The sequence below is a fragment of the Chiloscyllium plagiosum genome, unplaced genomic scaffold (genome assembly GCF_037043375.1).
Source record: "Chiloscyllium plagiosum isolate Xiang-an unplaced genomic scaffold, Cpla_swu_hap1 HiC_scaffold_32, whole genome shotgun sequence".
In the NCBI taxonomy this organism is placed as follows: domain Eukaryota; kingdom Metazoa; phylum Chordata; class Chondrichthyes; order Orectolobiformes; family Hemiscylliidae; genus Chiloscyllium; species Chiloscyllium plagiosum.
In genome coordinates, this window is record NW_028270170.1 from 48,198,787 (window position 1) to 48,223,114 (window position 24,328).

A 24,328-nucleotide genomic window follows, 5' to 3' on the forward strand; every position below is an offset into this window, starting at 1 on the left:
AGAGATCTGGGAGTGCAGGTCCATTGTACCCTGAAGGTGGCTGCACAGGTGGATAGAGTGGTCAAGAAGGCATATAGTATGCTTGCCTTCATTGGACGGGGTATTGAGTATAAGAGCTGGCAGGTCATGTTAAAATTGTACAAGACATTGGTTCGGCCACATTTAGAATACTGTGTACAGTTCTGGTCACCATGTTACCCAAAGGATGTGGATGCTTTGGAGAGGGTGCAGAGAAGGTTTATGAGGATGTTGGCCTGGTATGGAAGGTGCTAGCTATGAAGAGAGGTTGAGTAGGTTAGGATTGTTTTCACTAAAAAAGGAGATTGAGGAGGGACCTGATTGAGGTTTACAACATCATGAAGGGTATAGTCAGGGTGGATAGAGACAAGCTTTTTCCCAGGGTGAAGGATTCAATAACGAGACACGCTTTCAAGGTGAGAGGTGGAAAGTTTAAAGGGGATATACGCGGCAAGTACTTCACACAGAGGGTGGTGGGCATCTGGAACATGTTGCCAGCAGAGGTGGTAGAGGCAGGAACGGGAGATTCATTTAAGATGTGTCTGGACAGATGCATGGGGAGGTGGGGAGCAGAGGGATACAGATGCTTAGAAATTGGGCGACAGGTTTAGACAGTGGATTTGGATCGGCTCAGGCTTGGAGGGCTGAAGGGCCTGTTCCTGGGCTGTAAATTTTCTTTCTTTCTTTCTTTATTTTAAACCTCGTCATTAAACTTTTAATTTGTTCTACTTTAATAAGTAGCTAATCCTTTGCAAAATGATGGTACACTTTGATGAACTTACAAATGAGGAGCAGGTGTAGTCCATTGGGCTCCTTGAGACTGCCCCAACACTCAGTGTGATTGTGGCTGATCTAATTTGTTTGAATAACATTCCCCCAATAACTTGGGATCTTCCTACCTGACAGAGTCGATCTACTTCAGCATTACAAATACTCAGGGATCCTGCTCCCTCTGCTTCCCGAGGTAGAGATTTGCATCGTCACTCTGAGAGAAAAGGACACTTTTCCCCTCTGACCGAGAAGGCCCTAGTTTTGGAGTGACCCACAAGAGGAAACATCCTTTCCCTGTCCTGCTTGTTGAAGACCCTTTTCAGGATCTTATACACTTCAGTCTCGTCACCCCTGTGTCCTCTGAGCTTCAGTGGAACCATTCTCAGTCTGCTCAGTCTTTCCTCACAATAGCACATTCCAGATATCAGAGTTAATGTCCTCTGAACCCCATGCAATGTATTTACATCCTTTCTCAAGTAAGGATGGCCCCAAAATTACACACAGTGTTCGAGATATGATCTCACCTAACTGAAAGCATAATATTCTTAATTTTATGTTCATTTTCTCTGTTAAGAGAAGATAGCACTACATAATCCTTCTTGATTGCGTGCATACACACTCATGTACAAGAATACCTAGATCCCTATGCATCTTGGAATTTCACAGACATTCTCTGTTTAAGTCATATCCTGCTTTTGTATTTTTCATGTCAACTTCACATTCTTTTAGGTTGTAGCTGCCACCATCCAGGACAAAGCAACTGGTTTGATTGGCACCATATCCACAACATTTCACTCCCTCCACCACCACCACCACCAGTAACAGTGTGTACCATCCACAAGATGCACTGCAAGAACTCACCAAGAGCACCTTCCAAACACATGACCACTATCATCTCGAAGGACAAGGGCAGCAGATACATGGGAACACCACCCACTGCAAGCTCCTCCCCCACCCAAGCCACTCACCATCCTGACTTGGAAATATATTGTCGTTCTTTCACTGTCGCTGGGACAAAATCCTGGAATTCCCTCCTTAAGGGCACTGTGGATCGACCCACAGCACATGGACTACTGCGGTTCAAGAAGGCAGCTCACAAAAACAATGTTTGATGGATCTTTGTTGCACAAGGGAGTTTAAGGAATGTGGAGCTAAAGTGGATAGACGGAGGAGAGACGATGGTTTAGTGGTATTATCACTAGACTGTTAATCCAGAGAGCCAGGCAATGTCCTGGGGATCCTGGTTTGAATCCTGCCATGACAGGTGGTGGAATGTAAATCCGATAAAAGTCTGGAATTAGGATTGGAATGGTGACCATAAAACTGTTGAGTAAAACCCCACCTGGTTCACTAATGGGCTTTAGGGAAGGAAATTGCTTTTCTTACCTGGTCTAGCCTGCATGTGACTCCAGACCCACAGCAATGTGGTTGACTCTTAACTACCCGCTGGGATGGGCAATAGATGCAGGCGGAGCCAGCGAATGCATAAAGAAAATAGACACAACACATGAAATGGCCTTTTCCTGTTCCTATGTTGCTGCTTTGATTAAGTGCTGAGAAGATTCAGAGTCCAGACGTAGGTCCATAATTTTTGTGTATTCACTGGTCAGAACTCCTTAAACACCCTGCAGGTGTAACGCTGAGAGGAGAGGTTTGGATAAACCATGGGCAGTATAGGTAGCCAACCTTTCCAGAATATTCTGGGGTCTCAGGAAAATCTCCTGAGCACAGCTATCTGTAACCCAGGAGGAATCTGGGTTCCCAACCTGTCACCCAATCATGACACTAAAAGACAAATCATATCAGAGCCAGTTTGATGGAAAGGTGAGAGGGTATGGGACGTGACCTTCAGGATTACAGCTAAACAGAGTTGACAATTGCCCAGGGAGCACCGAGTAAAACAGAGGTGTGTAAAATATAACCTGCAGTGATTCTCATCCTTAAAATCGAAGCAATCATTTTTCTGTCTATTGTTCTTTATTGTCTGTGCATGTCCACTGTCCAGTCCCCCTCAGCTTCTCATGCTCAGATTATCTGATTTAAAGATATTGCTTAGGAGATAACACCTGATGAGAGCCCTTCCTCTTATTCAACATAGCACCATGGGCTTTTTCTCTCTGCGTTAGAATCAAAGTCAGTGCCTCTGACAGTCCCTCAGTACTGCCTTGAAGTGTTAGCCTGGTTTCCAAACATCTCTGAAACGAGGCTTGAACTCATTAACTTCTGAAGAATTGGAGTTCCTACTGATCCCTGACTAACACTAATCACAGCGACCAGCTGGGCAAGGTCTGCCCATTCAGCACATGCCAAGGTTGGAAACAGGGGACTCTGTGGCCTGACATGGGTTAATAATCACTTGTCATTATTTCTTCTCTGCCCATAGGTCCTCTCGCTTGGAGCTGATGTGCTTCCAGAGTATAAGCTGCAGGCCCCTCGTATTCACAAGTGGACAATTCTGCACTATAGCCCCTTCAAGGCAGTCTGGGACTGGCTCATTCTTCTGTTGGTCATACACACTGCCATCTTCACTCCTTACTCTGCTGCCTTCCTGCTTAATGATCAGGAAGAGGAGAAGCGTCTGGAATGTGGCTACTCATGCAACCCACTGGCCATTGTGGACCTGATTGTCGACATCATGTTCATCATCGACATCATCATCAACTTCCGCACCACCTATGTCAACGAGAACGATGAGGTGGTGAGTCACCCAGCCAAGATCGCCATCCACTACTTCAAAGGCTGGTTCCTCATCGACATTGTGGCTGCCATTCCATTTGACCTTCTCATCTTCAGGTCTGGCTCCGATGAGGTAAAGGACAAATTTAAAAATGATGCCTTTCCAGTGCCTTGGTTCAAAATGGGGCTTGTAAGACCAGGGCCCTCCTGCACTCGCACACAGAGACATATAGATACTCACACATAGACATATAGATACACACACACATAGACATATAGATACTCACACATAAACATATAGATACACACACATATAGACATATAGATACACACACATAGACATATAGATACACATAAACATATAGATACACACACACATAGACATATAGATACACACATAGACATATAGATACTCACACATAAACATATAGATACACACACATAGACATATAGATACACATAAACATTTAGATACACACACACATAGACATATAGATACACACATAGACATATAGATACTCACACATAAACATATAGATACACACACATAGACATATAGATACTCACACATAAACATATAGATACATATACACACACACATACACAAACATATAGACACACACATAAACACATACACACACATAAACATATAGACATACACATTGACATATATACACACATAAACATATAGATACATATATAAATATATAGATACTCACGCTTAATCATATAAATATACACACATAAACATATATGCACACATAACACATCTCTCTCTACATGCACACACAGGCATATATATACACAGACATACAGCGATACACCCACACAAATGCACACACAAACATATAGATATGCACACACATTAACATATAGCCATACAGAGATACAACACACATAAACATATAGATATTTACACACATACACATACACTCACAGGCCCCACACACATTCACATAGTCACATGTATACAGCTGCCCACATAGATACACACACTCACAAACATAAACATATAGATACACACACAAAACATATAGATGTATACACACAAACATATAGATACACACCTAAACATATATATATATATACACCCGTACACACGCATGCACACACAAACATATAGATACTCACATAAACATAGATACACACACAAACATAAACATTTAGACATGTGCACTCACACATGTATGCAGATAAATGCACAGAACCACAGACACATGTAATCAAGATACAAGTTGTTCTGCTATAATGTGTGTTCCATCAGCGTGAATTGGCCATAACGTGAATGGCGAATTATGGCATTGCTGGACAACACAAGCTTTCTGCTGAATGAGTTTTTTTTATATAGCACGAGGTTACAGAGGTTATTGCAGAATGACCTGCATGTACCCACATGCAGACGAAGATGTAAACCACATACATGTGGTTTACATATACACAGCGCACACAGACACACATCTGCACACACAGTCATGTGTAAAAAAACCCATTCGCCATATATATCTTTCAATAAACAGATGTACATGTGAACAAAGATACATAGTTTGACACACACCAGACTAATGAACACCGGCACATATTCACATTGCCCCAAACCACCTTAATCTCTATAACAACAGGGATGGCATGGTGGCTCAGTGGTTAGCCATGTAGCCTCACAGCGCCAGGGACCCGGGTTCGATTCCAGCCTTGGGCAACTGTCTGTGTGGAGCTTACAGACTCTCTCTGTGTCCACGAGGGTTTCCTCTGGGTGCTCCGGTTTCCTCCTGCAGTCCACAGATATGCAGGTTAGATGAATTGGCCGTACTACATTGCCCATAGTGTTCAGGGATGTGTAGCTTAGGTGTACAAAGTTAAAAATAACACAACACCAGGTTATAGACCAACAGGTTTATTTGGAAGCACTAGATGCATTTGTCAGGGGTAAATAGAATAGAGGAATAGGTCTGGTTGGGTTACTCTTCAGAGGGTCATTGTGGAATTGTTGGGCCAAATGGCCTGTTTTCACACTGTGGGGATTATATATGTACATAACTGACACGATGGCCTGAATGATTGAGCATTGCTGTCAGGCTCAGACATGGAGATTGGTTCATTCAGCAGGATGAGAACTATTCCCACAGCTGTTGGAACACACCGCTGTGATAGAGAGGCAGACAGAAAGAGAGAGAGAGATGGGGCAACAATAGGGGCAGGACTAAGGGAGAGGGAACTATCAGAGGCTAGGCAAAGAGTAAAGAGGTAATGGGATGGTGTAGAGGGAGAAAAGGAGGCAGGCAGAGTTTGGAGTGGAGGGAAAAAACAAGAGACAATTTGCTGTGTGCGCATCCTCTGGCTCTTACTCTACCTCCCTCTCTTCACTGTGTCTCTCTCTTTCTCTCTATGTGCCTCACTCACTCTGACTATCATCTCTGTATCTCTCACTCTTTCTCTCAGTCCCACTCAGTGTGCCTGACTCATTCTACCTGTCCTCTCTGTATCTCTCTCTCTGCCTGATTCACTCTGACTATCATCTCTGAGTCTCTCTCTCTCGGTGTGCCTCACTCACTCTGACGATCATCTCTGAGTCTCTCTCTCTCGGTGTGCCACACTCACTCTGACTATCATCTCTGTCTCTCTCTCTCTCTCTCTCGGTGTGCCTCACTCACTCTGACTATCATCTCTGTCTCTCTCTCTCGGTGTGCCTCACTCACTCTGACTATCATCTCTGTCTCTCTCTCTCGGTGTGCCTCACTCATTCTGACTATCATCTCTGTCTCTCTCTCTCTCTCTCTCTGTGTGCCTCACTCACTCTGACTATCATCTCTGTCTCTCTCTCTCTCTCTCTCGGTGTGCCTCACTCACTCTGAGTATCATCTCTGTCTCCCGCTCTCTCGATGTGCCTCACTCTCTCTGACTATAATCTGTCTCTCTCTCTCTCTCTCTCGGTGTGCCTCACTCACTCTGACTATCATCTCTGTCTCTCTCTCTCTTTCGGTGTCCCTCACTCACTCTGACTATCATCACTGTCTCTCTCTCTCGGTGTGCCTCACTCACTCTGACTATCATCTCTGTCTCTCTCTCTCTCGGTGTGCCTCACTCACTCTGACTATCATCTCTGTCTCTCTCTCTCTCGGTGTGCCTCACTCACTCTGACTATCATCTCTGTATCTCTCTCTCTCGGTGTGCCTCACTCACTCTGACTATCATCTCTGTCTCTCTCTCTCTCGGTGTGCCTCACTCACTCTGACTATCATCACTCTCTCTCGGTGTGCCTCACTCACTCTGACTATCATCTCTCTCTCTCGGTGTGCCTCACTCACTCTGACTATCATCACTGTCTCTCTCTCTCTCTCTAGATGTGCCTCACTCACTCTGACTATCATCTCTGTCTCTCTCTCTCTCGGTGTGCCTCACTCACTCTGACTATCATCACTCTCTCTCGGTGTGCCTCACTCACTCTGACTATCATCTCTCTCTCTCGGTGTGCCTCACTCACTCTGACTATCATCTCTCTCTCTCTCTCTCGGTCTACATCACTCACTCTGACTATCATCTCTGTCTCTCTCTCTCTCTCTCGGTGTGCCTCACTCACTCTGACTATCATCTCTGTCTCTCTCTCTCGGTGTGCCTCACTCACTCTGACTATCATCTCTGTCTCTTTCTCTCTCGGTGTGTCTCACTCACTCTGACTATCATCTCTGTCTCTCTCTCTCTCTCTCTCTCGGTGTGCCTCACTCACTCTGACTATCATCTCTGTCTCTCTCTCTCGGTGTGCCTCACTCACTCTGACTATCATCTCTGTCTCTCTCTCTCTCGGTGTGCCTCACTCACTCTGACTATCATCTCTGTCTCTCTCTCGGTGTGCCTCACTCACTCTGACGATCATCTCTCTCCCTCTCTCGGTGTGCCTCACTCACTCTGACTATCATCTCTCTCTCTCTCTCTCTCTCTCTCTCGGTGTGCCTCACTCACTCTGACTATCATCTCTGTCTCTCTCTCTCTCTCGGTGTGCCTCACTCACTCTCACTATCATCTCTGTCTCTCACTCTCGGTGTGCCTCACTCACTCTGACTATCATCTCTGTCTCTCTCTCTCTCGGTGCGCCTCACTCACTCTGACTATCATCTCTGTCTCTCTCTCTCTCTCTCTATGTCCCTCACTCACTCTGACTATCATCTCTGTCTCTCTCTCTCTCTCGGTGTGCCTCACTCACTCTGACTATCATCTGTCTCTCTCTCTCACTCGGTGTGTCTCACTCACTCTGACGATCATCTCTCTCCCTCTCTCTCGGTGTGCCTCACTCACTCTGACTATCATCTCTCTCTCTGACTCGGTGTGCCTCACTCACTCTGAATATCATCTCTGTCTCTCTCTCTCTCTCGATGTCCCTCACTCACTCTGACTATCATCTCTGTCTCTCTCTCTCTCTCGGTGTGCCTCACTCACTCTGACTATCATCTGTCTCTCTCTCTCACTCGGTGTGTCTCATTCACTCTGACTATCACCTCTGTCTCTCTCTCTCGGTGTGCCTCACTCACTCTGACTATCATCTCTGTCTCTCTCTCTCGGTGTGCCTCACTCACTCTGACTATCATCTCTGTCTCCCTCTCGGTGTGCCTCACTCACTCTGACTATCATCTCTCTCCCTCTCTCGGTGTGCCTCACTCACTCTGACTAACATCTCTCTCTCTCTCTCGGTGTGCCTCACTCACTCTGACTATCATCTCTGTCTCTCTCTGTGTACCTCACTCACTCTGACTATCATCTCTGTCTCTCTCTCACTCTCGGTGTGCCTCACTCACTCTGACTATCACCTCTGTCTCTCTCTCTCTCGGTGTGCCTCACTCACTCTGACTATCATCTCTCCCTCTCTCGGTGTGCCTCACTCACTCTGACTATCATCTCTGTCTCTCTCTCTCTCTCGGTGTGCCTCACTCACTCTGACTATGATCTCTGTCCCTCTCTCTCTCGGTGTGCCTCACTCACTCTGACTATCATCTCTGTCTCTCTCTCTCTCGGTGTGCCTCACTCACTCTGACTATCATCCCCGTCCTTCTCTCTCTCGGTGTGCCTCACTCACTTTGGTTATCATCACTGTCTCTCTCCCTCTCTCTCGGTGTGCCTCACTCACTCTGACTATCATCTCTGTCTGCCTCTCTCTCGGTGTGTCTCACTCACTCTGACTATCATCTCTGACTCTCTCTCTCTCTCTCGGTTTGCCTCACTCACTCTGACTATCATCTCTGTCTCTCTCTCTCTCTCGGTGTGCCTCACTCACTCTGACTATCATCTCTGTCTCTCTCTCTCTCGGTGCGCCTCACTCACTCTGACTATCATCTCTGTCTCTCTCTCTCTCTCTCGATGTCCCTCACTCACTCTGACTATCATCTCTATCTCTCTCTCTCTCTCGGTGTGCCTCACTCACTCTGACTATCATCTGTCTCTCTCTCTCACTCGGTGTGTCTCACTCACTCTGACGATCATCTCTCTCCCTCTCTCTCGGTGTGCCTCACTCACTCTGACTATCATCTCTCTCTCTCACTCGGTGTGCCTCACTCACTCTGACTATCATCTCTGTCTCTCTCTCTCTCTCTCGATGTTCCTCACTCACTCTGACTATCATCTCTGTCTCTCTCTCTCTCTCGGTGTGCCTCACTCACTCTGACTATCATCTGTCTCTCTCTCTCACTCGGTGTGTCTCACTCACTCTGACTATCATCTCTGTCTCTCTCTCTCGGTGTGCCTCACTCACTCTGACTATCATCTCTGTCTCTCTCTCTCTCGGTGTGCCTCACTCACTCTGACTATCATCTCTGTCTCTCTCTCGGTGTGCCTCACTCACTCTGACGATCATCTCTCTCCCTCTCTCGGTGTGCCTCACTCACTCTGACTATCATCTCTCTCTCTCTCTCTCTCTCTCTCTCGGTGTGCCTCACTCACTCTGACTATCATCTCTGTCTCTCTCTCTCTCTCGGTGTGCCTCACTCACTCTCACTATCATCTCTGTCTCTCACTCTCGGTGTGCCTCACTCACTCTGACTATCATCTCTGTCTCTCTCTCTCTCAGTGTGCCTCACTCACTCTGACTATCATCTCTGTCTCTCTCTCTCTCGGTGCGCCTCACTCACTCTGACTATCATCTCTGTCTCTCTCTCTCTCTCTCTATGTCCCTCACTCACTCTGACTATCATCTCTGTCTCTCTCTCTCTCTCGGTGTGCCTCACTCACTCTGACTATCATCTGTCTCTCTCTCTCACTCGGTGTGTCTCACTCACTCTGACGATCATCTCTCTCCCTCTCTCTCGGTGTGCCTCACTCACTCTGACTATCATCTCTGTCTCTCTCTCTCTCGGTGCGCCTCACTCACTCTGACTATCATCTCTGTCTCTCTCTCTCTCTCTCTATGTCCCTCACTCACTCTGACTATCATCTCTGTCTCTCTCTCTCTCTCGGTGTGCCTCACTCACTCTGACTATCATCTGTCTCTCTCTCTCACTCGGTGTGTCTCACTCACTCTGACGATCATCTCTCTCCCTCTCTCTCGGTGTGCCTCACTCACTCTATCATCTCTCTCTCTCACTCGGTGTGCCTCACTCACTCTGACTATCATCTCTGTCTCTCTCTCTCTCTCGATGTCCCTCACTCACTCTGACTATCATCTCTGTCTCTCTCTCTCTCTCGGTGTGCCTCACTCACTCTGACTATCATCTGTCTCTCTCTCTCACTCGGTGTGTCTCATTCACTCTGACTATCACCTCTGTCTCTCTCTCTCGGTGTGCCTCACTCACTCTGACTATCATCTCTGTCTCTCTCTCTCGGTGTGCCTCACTCACTCTGACTATCATCTCTGTCTCTCTCTCGGTGTGCCTCACTCACTCTGACTATCATCTCTCTCCCTCTCTCGGTGTGCCTCACTCACTCTGACTATCATCTCTGTCTCTCTCTGTGTACCTCACTCACTCTGACTATCATCTCTGTCTCTCTCTCACTCTCGGTGTGCCTCACTCACTCTGACTATCACCTCTGTCTCTCTCTCTCTCGGTGTGCCTCACTCACTCTGACTATCATCTCTCCCTCTCTCGGTGTGCCTCACTCACTCTGACTATCATCTCTGTCTCTCTCTCTCTCTCGGTGTGCCTCACTCACTCTGACTATGATCTCTGTCCCTCTCTCTCTCGGTGTGCCTCACTCACTCTGACTATCATCTCTGTCTCTCTCTCTCTCGGTGTGCCTCACTCACTCTGACTATCATCCCCGTCCTTCTCTCTCTCGGTGTGCCTCACTCACTTTGGTTATCATCACTGTCTCTCTCCCTCTCTCTCGGTGTGCCTCACTCACTCTGACTATCATCTCTGTCTCTCTCTCTCTCGGTGTGTCTCACTCACTCTGACTATCCTCTCTGACTCTATCTCTCTCTCTCGGTTTGCCTCACTCACTCTGACTATCATCTCTGTCTCTCTCTCTCTCAGTGTGCCTCACTCACTCTGACTATCATCTCTGTCTCTCTCTCTCTCGGTGCGCCTCACTCACTCTGACTATCATCTCTGTCTCTCTCTCTCTCTCTCGATGTCCCTCACTCACTCTGACTATCATCTCTATCTCTCTCTCTCTCTCGGTGTGCCTCACTCACTCTGACTATCATCTGTCTCTCTCTCTCTCTCGGTGTGTCTCACTCACTCTGACGATCATCTCTCTCCCTCTCTCTCGGTGTGCCTCACTCACTCTGACTATCATCTCTCTCTCTCACTCGGTGTGCCTCACTCACTCTGACTATCATCTCTGTCTCTCTCTCTCTCTCTCGATGTTCCTCACTCACTCTGACTATCATCTCTGTCTCTCTCTCTCTCTCGGTGTGCCTCACTCACTCTGACTATCATCTGTCTCTCTCTCTCACTCGGTGTGTCTCACTCACTCTGACTATCATCTCTGTCTCTCTCTCTCGGTGTGCCTCACTCACTCTGACTATCATCTCTGTCTCTCTCTCTCTCGGTGTGCCTCAATCACTCTGACTATCATCTCTGTCTCTCTCTCGGTGTGCCCCACTCACTCTGACGATCATCTCTCTCCCTCTCTCGGTGTGCCTCACTCACTCTGACTATCATCTCTCTCTCTCTCTCTCTCTCGGTGTGCCTCACTCACTCTGACTATCATCTCTGTCTCTCTCTCTCTCTCGGTGTGCCTCACTCACTCTCACTATCATCTCTGTCTCTCACTCTCGGTGTGCCTCACTCACTCTGACTATCATCTCTGTCTCTCTCTCTCTCAGTGTGCCTCACTCACTCTGACTATCATCTCTGTCTCTCTCTCTCTCGGTGCGCCTCACTCACTCTGACTATCATCTCTGTCTCTCTCTCTCTCTCTCGATGTCCCTCACTCACTCTGACTATCATCTCTATCTCTCTCTCTCTCTCGGTGTGCCTCACTCACTCTGACTATCATCTGTCTCTCTCTCTCTCTCGGTGTGTCTCACTCACTCTGACGATCATCTCTCTCCCTCTCTCTCGGTGTGCCTCACTCACTCTGACTATCATCTCTCTCTCTCACTCGGTGTGCCTCACTCACTCTGACTATCATCTCTGTCTCTCTCTCTCTCTCTCGATGTTCCTCACTCACTCTGACTATCATCTCTGTCTCTCTCTCTCTCTCGGTGTGCCTCACTCACTCTGACTATCATCTGTCTCTCTCTCTCACTCGGTGTGTCTCACTCACTCTGACTATCATCTCTGTCTCTCTCTCTCGGTGTGCCTCACTCACTCTGACTATCATCTCTGTCTCTCTCTCTCTCGGTGTGCCTCAATCACTCTGACTATCATCTCTGTCTCTCTCTCGGTGTGCCCCACTCACTCTGACGATCATCTCTCTCCCTCTCTCGGTGTGCCTCACTCACTCTGACTATCATCTCTCTCTCTCTCTCTCTCTCTCTCTCTCGGTGTGCCTCACTCACTCTGACTATCATCTCTGTCTCTCTCTCTCTCTCGGTGTGCCTCACTCACTCTCACTATCATCTCTGTCTCTCACTCTCGGTGTGCCTCACTCACTCTGACTATCATCTCTGTCTCTCTCTCTCTCAGTGTGCCTCACTCACTCTGACTATCATCTCTGTCTCTCTCTCTCTCGGTGCGCCTCACTCACTCTGACTATCATCTCTGTCTCTCTCTCTCTCTCTCTATGTCCCTCACTCACTCTGACTATCATCTCTGTCTCTCTCTCTCTCTCGGTGTGCCTCACTCACTCTGACTATCATCTGTCTCTCTCTCTCACTCGGTGTGTCTCACTCACTCTGACGATCATCTCTCTCCCTCTCTCTCGGTGTGCCTCACTCACTCTGACTATCATCTCTCTCTCTCACTCGGTGTGCCTCACTCACTCTGACTATCATCTCTGTCTCTCTCTCTCGGTGTGCCTCACTCACTCTGACTATCATCTCTGTCTCTCTCTCGGTGTGCCTCACTCACTCTGACTAACATCTCTCTCTCTCGGTGTGCCTCACTCACTCTGACTATCATCTCTGTCTCTCTCTGTGTACCTCACTCACTCTGACTATCATCTCTGTCTCTCTCTCACTCTCGGTGTGCCTCACTCACTCTGACTATCATCTCTGTCTCTCTCTCTCTCGGTGTGCCTCACTCACTCTGACTATCATCTCTCCCTCTCTCGGTGTGCCTCACTCACTCTGACTATCATCTCTGTCTCTCTCTCTCTCTCGGTGTGCCTCACTCACTCTGACTATGATCTCTGTCCCTCTCTCTCTCGGTGTGCCTCACTCACTCTGACTATCATCTCTGTCTCTCTCTCTCTCGGTGTGCCTCACTCACTCTGACTATCATCCCCGTCCTTCTCTCTCTCGGTGTGCCTCACTCACTTTGGTTATCATCACTGTCTCTCTCCCTCTCTCTCGGTGTGCCTCACTCACTCTGACTATCATCTCTGTCTCTCTCTCTCTCGGTGTGTCTCACTCACTCTGACTATCATCTCTGACTCTCTCTCTCTCTCTCGGTTTGCCTCACTCACTCTGACTATCATCTCTGTCTCTCTCTCTCTCTCGGTGTGCCTCACTCACTCTGACTATCATCTCTGTCTCTCTCTCTCTCTCTCTCGGTGTGCCTCACTCACTCTGACTATCATCTCTCTCCCTCTCTCGGTGTGCCTCACTCACTCTGACTATCATCTCTGTCTCGCTCTCTCTCTCTCGGTGTGCCTCACTCACTCTGACTATCATCTCTGTCTCTCTCTCTCTCGGTGTGCCTCACTCACTCTGACTATCATCTCTGTATCTCTCTCTCTCGGTGTGCCTCACTCACTCTGACTATCATCTCTGTCTCTCTCTCTCTCGGTGTGCCTCACTCACTCTGACTATCATCTCTGTCTCTCTCTCTCTCTCTCGATGTGCCTCACTCACTCTGACTATCATCTCTGTCTCTCTCTCTCTCGGTGTGTCTCACTCACTCTGACTATCATCACTCTCTCTCGGTGTGCCTCACTCACTCTGACTATCATCTCTCTCTCTCGGTGTGCCTCACTCACTCTGACTATCATCTCTCTCTCTCACTCTCGGTCTACATCACTCACTCTGACTATCATCTCTGTCTCTCTCTCTCTCTCTCTCGGTGTGCCTCACTCACTCTGACTATCATCTCTGTCTCTTTCTCTCTCGGTGTGTCTCACTCACTCTGACTATCATCTCTGTCTCTCTCTCTCTCTCTCGGTGTGCCTCACTCACTCTGACTATCATCTCTGTCTCTCTCTCTCGGTGTGCCTCACTCACTCTGACTATCATCTCTGTCTCTCTCTCTCTCTCTCTCGGTGTGCCTCGCTCACTCTGACTATCATCTCTGTCTCTCTTTCAGTGTGCCTCACTCACTCTGACGATCATCTCTATCCCTCTCTCGGTGTGCCTCACTCACTCTGACCATCATCTCTCTCTCTCTCTCTCTCTCTCTCTCTCTCTCAGTGTGCCTCACTCACTCTGACTACCATCTCTGTCTCTCTCTCTCTCTCTCGGTGTGCCTCACTCACTCTGACTATCATCTCTGTCTCTCTCTCTCGATGTGCCTCACTCACTCTGACTATCATCTCTGTCTCACTCTCTCTCGGTGTGCCTCACTCACTCTGACTATCATCACTCTGTCTCGGTGTGCCTCACTCACTCTGACTATCATCTCTCTCTCTCTCTCGGTCTACATCACTCACTCTGACTATCATCTCTGTCTCTCTCTCTCTCTCTCTCTCGGTGTGCCTCACTCACTCTGACTATCATCTCTGTCTCTCTCTCGGTGTGCCTCACTCACTCTGACTATCATCTCTGTCTCTTTCTCTCTCGGTGTGTCTCACTCACTCTGACTATCATCTCTGTCTCTCTCTCTCTCTCTCTCGATGTGCCTCACTCACTCTGACTATCATCTCTGTCTCTCTCTCTCTCTCTCGGTGTGCCTCGCTCACTCTGACTATCATCTCTGTCTCTCTCTCAGTGTGCCTCACTCACTCTGACGATCATCTCTATCCCTCTCTCGGTGTGCCTCACTCACTCTGACCATCATCTCTCTCTCTCTCTCTCTCTCAGTGTGCCTCACTCACTCTGACTACCATCTCTGTCTCTCTCTCTCTCTCTCTCGGTGTGCCTCACTCACTCTGACTATCATCTCTGTCTCTCTCTCTCTCTCGATGTGCCTCACTCACTCTGACTATCATCACTGTCTCTCTCTCTCTCTCGGTGTGCCTCACTCACTCTGATTATCATCTCTGTCTCTCTCTCTCTCTCTCGGTGTGCCTCACTCACTCTGACTATCATCTCTGTCTCTCTCTCTCGGTGTGCCTCACTCACTCTGACAATCATCTCTGTCTCTCTCTCTCTCGGTGTGCCTCACTCACTCTGACTATCATGTCTGTCTCTCTCTTGGTGTGCCTCACTCACTCTGACTATCATCTCTCTCCCTCTCTCGGTGTGCCTCACTCACTCTGACTATCATCTCTCTCTCTCTCTCGGTGTGCCTCACTCACTCTGACTATCATCTCTCTCTGTCTCTCTCTCGGTGTGCCTCACTCACTCTGACTATCATCTCTGTCTCTCTCTCTCTCGGTGTGCCTCACTCACTCTGACAATCATCTCTGTCTCTCTCTCGGTGTGCCTCACTCACTCTGACTATCATCTCTCTCCCTCTCTCGGTGTGCCTCACTCACTCTGACTATCATCTCTGTCTCTCTCTGTGTACCTCACTCACTCTGACTATCATCTCTGTCTCTCTCTCACTCTCGGTGTGCCTCACTCACTCTGACTATCACCTCTGTCTCTCTCTCTCTCGGTGTGCCTCACTCACTCTGACTATCATCTCTCCCTCTCTCGGTGTGCCTCACTCACTCTGACTATCATCTCTGTCTCTCTCTCTCTCTCGGTGTGCCTCACTCACTCTGACTATGATCTCTGTCCCTCTCTCTCTCGGTGTGCCTCACTCACTCTGACTATCATCTCTGTCTCTCTCTCTCTCGGTGTGCCTCACTCACTCTGACTATCATCCCCGTCCTTCTCTCTCTCGGTGTGCCTCACTCACTTTGGTTATCATCACTGTCTCTCTCCCTCTCTCTCGGTGTGCCTCACTCACTCTGACTATCATCTCTGTCTCTCTCTCTCTCGGTGTGTCTCACTCACTCTGACTATCCTCTCTGACTCTATCTCTCTCTCTCGGTTTGCCTCACTCACTCTGACTATCATCTCTGTCTCTCTCTCTCTCAGTGTGCCTCACTCACTCTGACTATCATCTCTGTCTCTCTCTCTCTCGGTGCGCCTCACTCACTCTGACTATCATCTCTGTCTCTCTCTCTCTCTCTCTCGAGGTCCCTCACTCACTCTGACTATCATCTCTATCTCTCTCTCTCTCTCGGTGTGCCTCACTCACTCTGACTATTATCTGTCTCTCTCTCTCTCTCGGTGTGTCTCACTCACTCTGACGATCATCTCTCTCCCTCTCTCTCGGTGTGCCTCACTCACTCTGACTATCATCTCTCTCTCTCACTCGGTGTGCCTCACTCACTCTGACTATCATCTCTGTCTCTCTCTCTCTCTCTCGATGTTCCTCACTCACTCTGACTATCATCTCTGTCTCTCTCTCTCTCTCGGTGTGCCTCACTCACTCTGACTATCATCTGTCTCTCTCTCTCACTCGGTGTGTCTCACTCACTCTGACTATCATCTCTGTCTCTCTCTCTCGGTGTGCCTCACTCACTCTGACTATCATCTCTGTCTCTCTCTCTCTCGGTGTGCCTCAATCACTCTGACTATCATCTCTGTCTCTCTCTCGGTGTGCCCCACTCACTCTGACGATCATCTCTCTCCCTCTCTCGGTGTGCCTCACTCACTCTGACTATCATCTCTCTCTCTCTCTCTCTCTCTCTCTCTCGGTGTGCCTCACTCACTCTGACTATCATCTCTGTCTCTCTCTCTCTCTCGGTGTGCCTCACTCACTCTCACTATCATCTCTGTCTCTCACTCTCGGTGTGCCTCACTCACTCTGACTATCATCTCTGTCTCTCTCTCTCTCAGTGTGCCTCACTCACTCTGACTATCATCTCTGTCTCTCTCTCTCTCTGTGCGCCTCACTCACTCTGACTATCATCTCTGTCTCTCTCTCTCTCTCTCGATGTCCCTCACTCACTCTGACTATCATCTCTATCTCTCTCTCTCTCTCGGTGTGCCTCACTCACTCTGACTATCATCTGTCTCTCTCTCTCTCTCGGTGTGTCTCACTCACTCTGACGATCATCTCTCTCCCTCTCTCTCGGTGTGCCTCACTCACTCTGACTATCATCTCTCTCTCTCACTCGGTGTGCCTCACTCACTCTGACTATCATCTCTGTCTCTCTCTCTCTCTCTCGATGTTCCTCACTCACTCTGACTATCATCTCTGTCTCTCTCTCTCTCTCGGTGTGCCTCACTCACTCTGACTATCATCTGTCTCTCTCTCTCACTCGGTGTGTCTCACTCACTCTGACTATCATCTCTGTCTCTCTCTCTCGGTGTGCCTCACTCACTCTGACTATCATCTCTGTCTCTCTCTCTCTCGGTGTGCCTCAATCACTCTGACTATCATCTCTGTCTCTCTCTCGGTGTGCCCCACTCACTCTGACGATCATCTCTCTCCCTCTCTCGGTGTGCCTCACTCACTCTGACTATCATCTCTCTCTCTCTCTCTCTCTCTCTCTCTCGGTGTGCCTCACTCACTCTGACTATCATCTCTGTCTCTCTCTCTCTCTCGGTGTGCCTCACTCACTCTCACTATCATCTCTGTCTCTCACTCTCGGTGTGCCTCACTCACTCTGACTATCATCTCTGTCTCTCTCTCTCTCAGTGTGCCTCACTCACTCTGACTATCATCTCTGTCTCTCTCTCTCTCGGTGCGCCTCACTCACTCTGACTATCATCTCTGTCTCTCTCTCTCTCTCTCTATGTCCCTCACTCACTCTGACTATCATCTCTGTCTCTCTCTCTCTCTCGGTGTGCCTCACTCACTCTGACTATCATCTGTCTCTCTCTCTCACTCGGTGTGTCTCACTCACTCTGACGATCATCTCTCTCCCTCTCTCTCGGTGTGCCTCACTCACTCTGACTATCATCTCTCTCTCTCACTCGGTGTGCCTCACTCACTCTGACTATCATCTCTGTCTCTCTCTCTCGGTGTGCCTCACTCACTCTGACTATCATCTCTGTCTCTCTCTCGGTGTGCCTCACTCACTCTGACTAACATCTCTCTCTCTCGGTGTGCCTCACTCACTCTGACTATCATCTCTGTCTCTCTCTGTGTACCTCACTCACTCTGACTATCATCTCTGTCTCTCTCTCACTCTCGGTGTGCCTCACTCACTCTGACTATCATCTCTGTCTCTCTCTCTCTCGGTGTGCCTCACTCACTCTGACTATCATCTCTCCCTCTCTCGGTGTGCCTCACTCACTCTGACTATCATCTCTGTCTCTCTCTCTCTCTCGGTGTGCCTCACTCACTCTGACTATGATCTCTGTCCCTCTCTCTCTCGGTGTGCCTCACTCACTCTGACTATCATCTCTGTCTCTCTCTCTCTCGGTGTGCCTCACTCACTCTGACTATCATCCCCGTCCTTCTCTCTCTCGGTGTGCCTCACTCACTTTGGTTATCATCACTGTCTCTCTCCCTCTCTCTCGGTGTGCCTCACTCACTCTGACTATCATCTCTGTCTCTCTCTCTCTCGGTGTGTCTCACTCACTCTGACTATCATCTCTGACTCTCTCTCTCTCTCTCGGTTTGCCTCACTCACTCTGACTATCATCTCTGTCTCTCTCTCTCTCTCGGTGTGCCTCACTCACTCTGACTATCATCTCTGTCTCTCTCTCTCTCTCTCTCGGTGTGCCTCACTCACTCTGACTATCATCTCTCTCCCTCTCTCGGTGTGCCTCACTCACTCTGACTATCATCTCTGTCTCGCTCTCTCTCTCTCGGTGTGCCTCACTCACTCTGACTATCATCTCTGTCTCTCTCTCTCTCGGTGTGCCTCACTCACTCTGACTATCATCTCTGTATCTCTCTCTCTCGGTGTGCCTCACTCACTCTGACTATCATCTCTGTCTCTCTCTCTCTCGGTGTGCCTCACTCACTCTGACTATCATCTCTGTCTCTCTCTCTCTCTCTCGATGTGCCTCACTCACTCTGACTATCATCTCTGTCTCTCTCTCTCTCGGTGTGTCTCACTCACTCTGACTATCATCACTCTCTCTCGGTGTGCCTCACTCACTCTGACTATCATCTCTCTCTCTCGGGGTGCCTCACTCACTCTGACTATCATCTCTCTCTCTCACTCTCGGTCTACATCACTCACTCTGACTATCATCTCTGTCTCTCTCTCTCTCTCTCTCGGTGTGCCTCACTCACTCTCACTATCATCTCTGTCTCTCTCTCGGTGTGCCTCACTCACTCTGACTATCATCTCTGTCTCTTTCTCTCTCGGTGTGTCTCACTCACTCTGACTATCATCTCTGTCTCTCTCTCTCTCTCTCGGTGTGCCTCACTCACTCTGACTATCATCTCTGTCTCTCTCTCTCGGTGTGCCTCACTCACTCTGACTATCATCTCTGTCTCTCTCTCTCTCTCTCTCGGTGTGCCTCGCTCACTCTGACTATCATCTCTGTCTCTCTTTCAGTGTGCCTCACTCACTCTGACGATCATCTCTATCCCTCTCTCGGTGTGCCTCACTCACTCTGACCATCATCTCTCTCTCTCTCTCTCTCTCTCTCTCTCTCTCAGTGTGCCTCACTCACTCTGACTACCATCTCTGTCTCTCTCTCTCTCTCTCGGTGTGCCTCACTCACTCTGACTATCATCTCTGTCTCTCTCTCTCGATGTGCCTCACTCACTCTGACTATCATCTCTGTCTCACTCTCTCTCGGTGTGCCTCACTCACTCTGACTATCATCACTCTGTCTCGGTGTGCCTCACTCACTCTGACTATCATCTCTCTCTCTCTCTCGGTCTACATCACTCACTCTGACTATCATCTCTGTCTCTCTCTCTCTCTCTCTCTCGGTGTGCCTCACTCACTCTGACTATCATCTCTGTCTCTCTCTCGGTGTGCCTCACTCACTCTGACTATCATCTCTGTCTCTTTCTCTCTCGGTGTGTCTCACTCACTCTGACTATCATCTCTGTCTCTCTCTCTCTCTCTCTCGATGTGCCTCACTCACTCTGACTATCATCTCTGTCTCTCTCTCTCTCTCTCGGTGTGCCTCGCTCACTCTGACTATCATCTCTGTCTCTCTCTCAGTGTGCCTCACTCACTCTGACGATCATCTCTATCCCTCTCTCGGTGTGCCTCACTCACTCTGACCATCATCTCTCTCTCTCTCTCTCTCTCAGTGTGCCTCACTCACTCTGACTACCATCTCTGTCTCTCTCTCTCTCTCTCTCGGTGTGCCTCACTCACTCTGACTATCATCTCTGTCTCTCTCTCTCTCTCGATGTGCCTCACTCACTCTGACTATCATCACTGTCTCTCTCTCTCTCTCGGTGTGCCTCACTCACTCTGATTATCATCTCTGTCTCTCTCTCTCTCTCTCGGTGTGCCTCACTCACTCTGACTATCATCTCTGTCTCTCTCTCTCGGTGTGCCTCACTCACTCTGACAATCATCTCTGTCTCTCTCTCTCTCGGTGTGCCTCACTCACTCTGACTATCATGTCTGTCTCTCTCTTGGTGTGCCTCACTCACTCTGACTATCATCTCTCTCCCTCTCTCGGTGTGCCTCACTCACTCTGACTATCATCTCTCTCTCTCTCGGTGTGCCTCACTCACTCAGACTATCATCTCTGTCTCTTTCTCTCTCTCTCGGTGTGCCTCACTCACTCTGACTATCATCTCTGTCTCTCTCTCTCTCTCGGTGTGCCTCACTCACTCTGACTATCATCTCTCTCCCTCTCTCGGTGTGCCTCACTCACTCTGACTACCATCTCTGTCTCTCTCTCTCTCTCGGTGTGCCTCACTCACTCTGACTATCATCTCTGTCTCTCTCTCTCTCGGTGTGCCTCACTCACTCTGACTATTATCTCTGTCTCTCTCTCACTCTCGGAGTGCCTCACTCACTCTGACTATCATCTCTTTCTCTCTCTCTCTCTCGATGTGTCTCACTCACTCTGACTATCATCTCTGTCTCTCTCTCTCTCTCGGTGTGCCTCACTCACTCTGACAATCATCTCTGTCTCTCTCTCTCTCGGTGTGCCTCACTCACTCTGACAATCATCTCTGTCTCTCTCTCTCGGTGTGCCACACTCACTCTGACTATCATCTCTGACTCTCTCTCTCTCGGTGTGCCTCACTCACTCTGACTATCATCTCTGTCTCTCGGTGTGCCTCACTCACTCTGACTATCATCTCTCTCTCTCTCTCTCGGTCTACATCACTCACTCTGACTATCATCTCTGTCTCTCTCTCTCTCTCTCGGTGTGCCTCACTCACTCTGACTATCATCTCTGTCTCTCTCTCTCGGTGTGCGTCACTCACTCTGACTATCATCTCTGTCTCTCTCTCACTCGGTGTGCCTCACTCACTCTGACTATCATCTCTGTCTCTCTCTCGGTGTGCCTCACTCACTCTGACGATCATCTCTCTCCCTCTCTCGGTGTGCCTCACTCACTCTGACTATCATCTCTCTCTCTCTCTCGGTGTGCCTCACTCATTCTGACTATCATCTCTCTCTCTCTCTCTCTCTCGGTGTGCCTCACTCACTCTGACTATCATCTCTGTCTCTCTCTCGGTGTGCCTCACTCACTCTGACTATCATCTCTGTCTCTTTCTCTCTCGGTGTGTCTCACTCACTCTGACTATCATCTCTGTCTCTCTCTCTCTCTCTCTCGATGTGCCTCACTCACTCTGACTATCATCTCTGTCTCTTTCTCTCTCGGTGTGTCTCACTCACTCTGACTATCATCTCTGTCTCCCTCTCTCTCTCTCTCGATGTGCCTCACTCACTCTGACTATCATCTCTCTCTCTCTCTCTCTCTCTCTCTCTCTCGGTGTGCCTCACTCACTCTGACTATCATCTCTCTCTCTCTCTCTCTCTCGGTGTGCCTCACTCACTCTGACTATCATCTCTCTCTCTCTCTCGGTGTGCCTCACTCACTCTGACTATCATCTCTGTCTCTTTCTCTCTCGGTGTGTCTCACTCACTCTGACTATCATCTCTGTCTCTCTCTCTCTCTCTCTCGATGTGCCTCACTCACTCTGACTATCATCTCTGTCTCTCTCTCGGTGTGCCTCACTCACTCTGACTATCATCTCTGTCTCTCTCTCTCTCTCTCGGTGTGCCTCGCTCACTCTGACTATCATCTCTGTCTCTCTCTCAGTGTGCCTCACTCACTCTGACGATCATCTCTATCCCTCTCTCGGTGTGCCTCACTCACTCTGACCATCATCTCTCTCTCTCTCTCTCTCTCTCTCAGTGTGCCTCACTCACTCTGACTACCATCTCTGTCTCTCTCTCTCTCTCTCTCGGTGTGCCTCACTCACTCTGACTATCATCTCTGTCTCTCTCTCTCTCTCGATGTGCCTCACTCACTCTGACTATCATCACTGTCTCTCTCTCTCTCTCGGTGTGCCTCACTCACTCTGATTATCATCTCTGTCTCTCTCTCTCTCTCTCGGTGTGCCTCACTCACTCTGACTATCATCTCTGTCTCTCTCTCTCGGTGTGCCTCACTCACTCTGACTATCATCTCTGTCTCTCTCTCTCTCGGTGTGCCTCACTCACTCTGACTATCATCTCTGTCTCTCTCTTGGTGTGCCTCACTCACTCTGACTATCATCTCTCTCCCTCTCTCGGTGTGCCTCACTCACTCTGACTATCATCTCTCTCTCTCTCTCGGTGTGCCTCACTCACTCTGACTATCATCTCTGTCTCTCTCTCTCTCTCGGTGTGCCTCACTCACTCTGACTATCATCTCTGTCTCTCTCTCTCTCACTCGGTGTGTCTCACTCACTCTGACTATCATCTCTGTCTCTCTCTCTCTCACTCGGTGTGCCTCACTCACTCTGACTATCATCTCTGTCTCTCTCTCTCGGTGTGCCTCACTCACTCTGACTATCATCTCTGTCTCTCTCTCTCTCGGTGTGCCTCACTCACTCTGACTATCATCTCTGTCTCTCTCTCGGTGTGCCTCACTCACTCTGACGATCATCTCTCTCCCTCTCTCGGTGTGCCTCACTCACTCTGACTATCATCTCTCTCTCTCTCTCTCTCTCTCTCTCTCGGTGTGCCTCACTCATTCTGACTATCATCTCTGTCTCTCTCTCTCTCTCGGTGTGCCTCACTCACTCCCACTATCATCTCTGTCTCTCACTCTCGGTGTGCCTCACTCACTCTGACTATCATCTCTGTCTCTCTCTCTCTCGGTGCGCCTCACTCACTCTGACTATCATCTCTGTCTCTCTCTCTCTCTCTCTATGTCCCTCACTCACTCTGACTATCATCTCTGTCTCTCTCTCTCTCTCGGTGTGCCTCACTCACTCTGACTATCATCTGTCTCTCTCTCTCACTCGGTGTGTCTCACTCACTCTGACGATCATCTCTCTCCCTCTCTCTCGGTGTGCCTCACTCACTCTGACTATCATCTCTCTCTCTCACTCGGTGTGCCTCACTCACTCTGACTATCATCTCTGTCTCTCTCTCTCTCTCGATGTCCCTCACTCACTCTGACTATCATCTCTGTCTCTCTCTCTCTCTCGGTGTGCCTCACTCACTCTGACTATCATCTGTCTCTCTCTCTCACTCGGTGTGTCTCATTCACTCTGACTATCACCTCTGTCTCTCTCTCTCGGTGTGCCTCACTCACTCTGACTATCATCTCTGTCTCTCTCTCGGTGTGCCTCACTCACTCTGACTATCATCTCTGTCTCTCTCTCGGTGTGCCTCACTCACTCTGACTATCATCTCTCTCCCTCTCTCGGTGTGCCTCACTCACTCTGACTAACATCTCTCTCTCTCTCTCGGTGTGCCTCACTCACTCTGACTATCATCTCTGTCTCTCTCTGTGTACCTCACTCACTCTGACTATCATCTCTGTCTCTCTCTCACTCTCGGTGTGCCTCACTCACTCTGACTATCACCTCTGTCTCTCTCTCTCTCGGTGTGCCTCACCCTCTCTGACTATCATTTCTCCCTCTCTCGGTGTGCCTCACTCATTCTGACTATCATCTCTGTCTCTCTCTCTCTCTCGGTGTGCCTCACTCACTCTGACTATGATCTCTGTCCCTCTCTCTCTCGGTGTGCCTCACTCACTCTGACTATCATCTCTGTCTCTCTCTCTCTCGGTGTGCCTCACTCACTCTGACTATCATCCCCGTCCTTCTCTCTCTCGGTGTGCCTCACTCACTTT

General features: G+C 49.0%; 1 protein-coding gene across 2 annotated transcripts in view; it reads left to right on the plus strand.

The window, feature by feature from the left end:
* Positions 1 to 24,328, plus strand: part of kcnh6a (potassium voltage-gated channel, subfamily H (eag-related), member 6a) — a 427,015-nt gene that overhangs the window by 206,702 nt on the left and 195,985 nt on the right. For both annotated transcript variants that reach the window (XM_087977979.1, XM_087977980.1), the window contains one exon: positions 3,173 to 3,598. In XM_087977979.1, coding sequence (XP_087834105.1) covers positions 3,173 to 3,598 — 426 coding nt within the window. The remainder of the gene's footprint in view (positions 1 to 3,172; positions 3,599 to 24,328) is intronic.